Raw genomic sequence first — 6,713 nt, 5'->3', positions numbered from 1 at the left:
TGAACTATGTGGAAGTAATCTCTCCCCTTTATATGTGGCAGATCTATACAACTAGTACCTTCAGTCTAAAAATCTAATCAAGTACTATGCAAAAAAATAGACTAGCCATCCTGTGATGACTGTTTATCTCCAGGGATCAGAATGTAATGTTTATTAATGTTTATATCTACAACCCAGCCCCGGGTGTGAAGATTCAGAAGCATTTGCGATACCTTTAGCATGTCTGCAGCTTCCTTCCTGCGCTGTGCCATGTCCTCGGATTCAGTCAGAAGATCATCCAGTAAGGATGATTTATAGAGCTGTCCTACTAACTCACTCTGAAGAGTATCTTTCACATGATTCACCAAAAAGTGCATTACTGCCTTTGGCACACTGTAAAATAAAACCATCAGGTGATCCACTAACTTAAAATCAAAGCCTAAAAATGTTTTAAATACATGTATTTTCAAAACTGATTATGGAGTTATCCAGCAGTATACATATGCTCTGATTTCTAGTACTAACCTGTCTTGAATATTCTTTCTGACAATAAGAAAATACGATTTGATGAGTCGCTCAATGACCTCACAGTCTCGCTGTTCACGCGCAGATAGTTTTCGTGCAACAGGAACTGGCTACATGGGGTGAAGGGAAGAAAGAAACTTTGTTTTTGTGCCATTTTCAAATAAAAGTTCAGTAAGTTTGGGGCGCCTGGGTGACTCAGTTAAGCGTCCAACTTCGGCTCAGGTGATGATCTAACATAACAGTTTGTGAGTTTGAGCCCCACGTTGGGCTCTGTGCTGACAGCTCACAGCCTGGAGCCTGCTTTGGATTCTGTCTCCTCCTCTCTCTGCTCCTCCCCTACTTGCGTGCATGCTCTCAACAATAAATGTTTAAGTTCAGTTTTTGTGACTTTTAGTTTCTTTTGTCTTTTAAAGTGTTCTCCGAATAACAGGGTTATCTCACTAGTGCTGAACCTATTTGCGTGGCTTACCACATCCAGCAGATTGACAGCATGGCCTTTTTGGGGACTGGCTGGCATAATTGGAATTGGTTTTGATTTTTCCTCAGCTAATAACTCTTCAGCTTTTGAAGTTTTCAGCATTCCTCTCCAGTTGCCTGTTGTTGGTTCCTGAACACCATCTCCGACCCCACCACCTCCAGATGCAACCTGAAAAAAACGTTCCAAAATCTGTTCCAATCGTATCCTATCGGACCTTGACAGCAGTCAAGAACACACATCCTGTACCCATCTGGAATCTCATCTAGTCAGACAGATAACTGGGTCAGAAAGAGATGGCGGGTGGCATGTATAACTGGAACCCTGAGCTAAGAGGTTCTGTTGTAATTTCCAGGCGTCAGCCAAGAGATTTAGTTTTTATCGTTTGCTAACTTTAAAATTCTTCCTCTTCTCCAACTCCTCTACCACTATGAAAAACAAAACAGCTGCCATTCAGCTTTTTTTCAGAGGAACCTTACACACTGTTGAACTGTGATCTCTCCAAAAGTTCTGTGAACTCCTGTTTCCAAAACTTCAGAGTTTAACAGTCAACAAAATACCATAGGATAAACCTACAAACTCTGTAACACACTCACGATTCTTAGGCTGATGTGACTTTAAACTGCCTAAAACATAGGATGTGACATAAACACAATGTAACTTTCCTCCATGTCCATACTCTTGAGAAAAGATCTGCTGAAAGGAATCTAGCACTACCATTAACCACAGGTGCTCTTGCACTTTCTTTTCTAGGATATGTTAGAAAAAATGTTTAGGATAATGGGAAAAACAGTAACTCATCAACACTTAAGCAATGTTTTTAGACGCTCTTTAAAAAGATCTTCTAATCTAAAATGGAGTTAAGATGACCTCCAAACTTCTAACAGAAATGCGTTATGGCAACTGTTTAAAAATGTCTTTTTTTTTTTTTTTTAAAGCTCATAGATAACAGATCTGAAGACCAATTGTAGGGTGACAACTGGTTAAGTAGACTTTTGGGGGCGATCACATTACAAGTGTATACAGGTGTCAAATTATAATTTGTAGACCTGAAACATATTTTTAAAAAGTCACTGCGAATGGGGTATCTTTCTGAATTAAAACACTGGCCCAAATTTGTCTCTAATATGTCTGTTAAGATAGGCCATATCTAAATACAGGCAGTATATTTATACACTGATTTTAAAATGAGTAATTATACTTTAAATACCTATTAACTACACATGAATGATAGAAATTATAAGGAAACTAAGCAAATTCAGGGTGATGCCATGAGTGAAGTAAAACCCAAAGCAATGATTTAGATGGTCTCTAAAACCTGAGCACAGGGGGCTGAGAGAGGTAAAACATTTATAAAGTTTTGAGGTTCAGCACCTTAAATCTGGACAGTGAGGAAAGGAGCTAAATGCAGAAAAAACTAAATATGGATGGGTCTGAATAGTTTAATGATTAATAATTTTCTCCAAAAAAAGTTCTCAAGAATTGACAGTCTCAAACTCTCCCAGTCCCCTTTGTTTTGAATTTGCTTAAGCTGTTGAGGCACATTTTAAGCTACACATTGAGGTGACAATGCAAACTGAATGGAAGCATAAGGAAGCTGCAGGAGGGGATTATCCATTAGTACTGGACCAATGTCAGAACTTTTAAAGAGGAAATGTCCAAACATATAACAACTTCCACCTCTGGAATCTTAATTTCCTACCACAATATTAAAATCGAAACTAGTAGGAAAGCCTATTGTTGTTATTTAAAGAAATGTTAAAACTAGAACGAATGCCATCTTAAAAGGATTAGAAAAGAAAAACAATAAAAAATGGAACACAGACAAGAGATAGATGCTACTGCACAAACAGCTTCTTCAGTGATTTTGAAGACAGTGTTTCAGTGAGAACCAAAGGTACATTTCCATTCTGAAGCAAGAGACTCACATTTTTAGTTTCTCTTCTGCTGTCCTGAATTAACTGTTAAAAGATATGTTAAAACATGCAGTTTAACAAGCAAAATTTAAATACCAATGGTGTGAATTTCAAAACTGCAGGATAATTTCCTCTTTAAATTATTTTTCTGTGTGTTTCTGCTATCTGGCAAGCAAAGGCATGTCAACAATAATTTATGAAGTATACAGTTACATAATTCAGAATTCTTGTTAGACTAAATCTAACCTTAGCACAATATCCCAAATTAATATTCTATTCAGTGTACAGTGTGTTGTTTCCAGATGATTATGTTGCACCAAACAACCAGGCATGCAGGCTTAGATTAAGAATCAGAACAGACCTTGCCATCAGCCTCAGCAGAAGCAGCAGGGGAGGGCTCCTGGGAGGCAGGTGCCAAAGCACTTGGAACTTTATAAGACTAAAGGTAAAAAATGCAGGGAAAGAAAATCAAGGATGCCAAAAATGCATTCAGAAAACATTCTATACATGTAAATTTTTCTTCTCTGCATCAAATTAGTAAAGTAACATGAGAAACAAAAGGAACCATGGGACATAAAATTATTTTTTATTCTTCCTTATTTCTTATACTGTTACCACTTTGTTAAAAGCCTTCTGCAATGAGTACCTAAGGACAATCCAAATCGTTTTTATTTTTGGAATCTGGTAAGATCTTTTTTGGTAAAGGATTTAAGATAACAGATTTGTATACACACATTTTAATGTATGCAACTTATTACAGGTAACCAGAACCCATTATATGCATATTATTTTTCCCTCTCTAAAATACCTTCTTGTTTTATAGTAAAGTCATCCATTGGTCATTTCAACTAATTGTACAGAGTTGAGAAAGTCACCTTAAACTTTTAAAAGCTTGATATTTAAAATCCAACTTTAAGCATTTTTTCTAATGTATTCAAGATACCATTAACTTTAAATTACTCAAAACCTATTTTTAAGGGGGCCTGGTGGCTCGGGTCAGTTAAACATCCGGCTCTTAGTTTTCGGCTCAGGTCATGATCTCACAGTTTGTGAGTTTGAGTCCCATGTCAGTCTTTGCATGGACAGTGTGAAGCCAGCTTTAGATTTTCTCTCTCCCTTTCTGCCCCTCCCCTGCTTGTGCGTGCATATACACACATGCGCTCTCGCTCACTCATAATATAAATAGGCTTTAAAAAAAAAAACCTATTTTTCAACTTGAAATACCTTCACTCAAACAATGAAATAATTCCAATGGAATAGTGAAGAGAGAAAAAAAAATGACTCTAGAACTGAGGCTTACCAATCCATCTTTGCATGTTGGGAATATGCTTTAAAAATACTGTTTTTTACCTTGTCTCGTGATACGGCTGAAGGTAATTCTCTCGCTAGCCTGTTTCTCCTTTGTTCCTAGAAAACACAACCAAACAAAACCAAAGTAATTATCAGAGCACTGAGATACAAGCCTACTAAAAAATGTTCAGCTGAATTGAAAAGTGTGGAATGACTTACAGTATATCCTCTCACTGTTGGGACTCATGCCATAATTTTATTTTAAAACAAACAAGAAATCATTTAACCCAATGCTTCTCAATCTTTTTTTCTGCCCAACACACCTGAAGGATACAATACAACGTCAGTGACAGTGGCTCCCTAAACCAGGGATTCTCAAATGAGGGGCAATGGACTGACATCTTTGCTTTCCCCACTAAAAATCACAGATTGAAACTGTCCCACATAAATGTGTACATCAGCCTTCAGCATACCATGTAGAATCTTAAGTGCACAGATGACAGAATACTTAAGCCTTTAAACCTCACTCTAACCTGCACACATCTATGTGAAATTCCCACAACCCCCACACACAAAACCGTAAGAGGTATCTGTGGTGGAGGTTATCCTTTAAGGATGTTCCGTTTCCTTCATTCTACTATCTCCCAGAAATAAATGGAGCAGTGAAAACAGTCCTTTCTGTAACCTAATTTAACAGACTGATGGACCACCCACTCTTCTACTTTGCTGTTATCAGGTAACTCTGGTACAAAGCTTAAGAAACTGACATTCAAATCAACAGGTGGTGAACACCTACTGTATGTCAGAGCACCAGGACAGGTTCAAGAGTGAGATGTATGTGTTAACGGCTCTCTCAGCAGCAACAGATACACAGAAAAGCATTTAGGTTCAATAAAGTCAAAACTGCTCCTAAGTAGAAACCATTTCATGAACATTCTCAAGCCTGCAAAAAAAGATGTTAACAAAGCTTCCATATTGACCTTTTATGGGTAAGACTTTCTTTTGACAGATTCTTGACCAGTTTTCATTTTTTTTTTTTTATGAGGTAGTCCAGTGATAAAAAATACATGATAAAAATGTGTGGATTTTAACAGTCTTCAGAATAAATAAAAAGTTTTCCATATTAAAATGTACGTTTTGAAGAGGGACACAAAGCAAAAAAAAAAAAAAAGGGGGGGGGGGGCAGCAGAATCTGGAACCCAGAAATTCTCATCCTAGTCTGTTACCAACTTGTTATGACCTTAGGGGTCCTGGAAAGCATCCTGGCTTATTTGCTTTGTTGACCAGAGAGGTTACCAACTCTTCCTAAGCCCTCAGTTTTGTCATTTGTTAACATTATCTACCCTCAAAGAGTTGTAAAGATTCAAGTAGAATATTCAAATAAAGTTCTTTGTCATGGAATCATTAAAAACAGAGACCTACTCATTTGTTTAAAACAAAACAAAACAAAACTTAGCTGAAATCCCATCATAAATGACCTTGTCAGGATGCCTGGGTGGCTCAGTCAGTTAAGTGTCCGACTTTGGTTCAGGTCATGATCTCATGGCTGGTGAGTTCGAGCCCCGCGTTGGGCTCTGTGCTGACAGCTCAGAGCCTGGAGCCTGCTTCAGATTCTGTGTCTCCCTCTCTCTGCTCCTCCCCCACTCATGCTCTCTCTCTCTCTCTCTCTCTCTCTCTCTCAAAAATAAACATTAAAAAAAAAATTATAAATTACCTTGTCAGTATTACAAAAACTGTTCCATACATAAATTTTCCATGAAGGTCGTTTCAGTGTTACAAGGACTAAATCCTAGTCCTAAAACAAGATCGACATGCATTTTTCATGTAACAGTTATCTGGTGCACTTTCCAAGTGCTTTAAAATGCTTACTTACGTGCATTTTTAAAATTTTTTTGACACTAACTTACCCCAGCTATGTAGCTAAAAATAGTTCCCTATACCTGTTAAAGATGCTTGTTTCTTTTTAACAGCACCCAGGAAAATAAGCACTAAGATAACAATCATCTGTGAGCCTGAGATTCTTCATCTATTTAACCAAAGGACTGAAGTTGATGATGACCTTGGGTCCTCTCCAGTTCCCAAATTCAATGTTTACAATTTTCTCTCCATCCATTTGCATGAAAGGAAATTTTATATAGAAGGGAACTCTGAGGTCTTACTGGATTAAGGCATAGCAGAAAAATTTACTATTCTTGGATAAAAGTAGCATTGCTTTATCCACCAGCCTTGGCTCCATGTGAGATCTTCTGCAACTTGCAACATTAACCTCAAATGGAAAAAAAGAGCCATGAAATGCAGCCACCCCAGTACTGGTGAAAATTTACCATTAATTTAGGTAGTTCTTGGAATGTTTCCTTCCCAGCTTTTAGAGCCAAATAAAAGCAATTTTAAACATTCACTTTTTTGACTCTTCAACCTGAATAAACTACAACAGTTACTGAGAGAGAGCCAGCCAGGCAGTCCTTCAACACTAAATCAGTGAATCCCAGATCCCCTCTGAGTTACAGCTTCGGAAAGAGAAAATGAGA

The 6,713-nt window shown here is 37.6% G+C and overlaps 1 protein-coding gene across 10 annotated transcripts in view; it reads right to left on the bottom strand.

Annotated features, from left to right (window-relative positions):
- The window catches only part of DNM1L (dynamin 1 like), a 47,483-nt gene that overhangs the window by 1,862 nt on the left and 38,908 nt on the right, over positions 1-6,713 (bottom strand). For 3 of the 10 annotated variants that reach the window (XM_043562997.1, XM_043563003.1, XM_043562994.1), the window contains 6 exons: positions 4,246-4,302; positions 3,257-3,334; positions 2,908-2,940; positions 974-1,150; positions 505-614; positions 213-372 (listed from right to left, as the gene is read on the bottom strand). In XM_043562997.1, the coding sequence (XP_043418932.1) occupies positions 213-372; positions 505-614; positions 974-1,150; positions 2,908-2,940; positions 3,257-3,334; positions 4,246-4,302 (615 nt within the window). The remainder of the gene's footprint in view (positions 1-212; positions 373-504; positions 615-973; positions 1,151-2,907; positions 2,941-3,256; positions 3,335-4,245; positions 4,303-6,713) is intronic. The other 7 variants (XM_043563002.1, XM_043563004.1, XM_043563000.1 and 4 more) reach the window with 3 other exon arrangements.

The sequence above is a fragment of the Prionailurus bengalensis genome, chromosome B4, assembly GCF_016509475.1.
Source record: "Prionailurus bengalensis isolate Pbe53 chromosome B4, Fcat_Pben_1.1_paternal_pri, whole genome shotgun sequence".
NCBI classification, from domain to species: domain Eukaryota; kingdom Metazoa; phylum Chordata; class Mammalia; order Carnivora; family Felidae; genus Prionailurus; species Prionailurus bengalensis.
The sequence above is the reverse complement of the archived record's forward strand: the minus strand, read 5'-3'. Positions and strand labels throughout refer to the sequence as shown.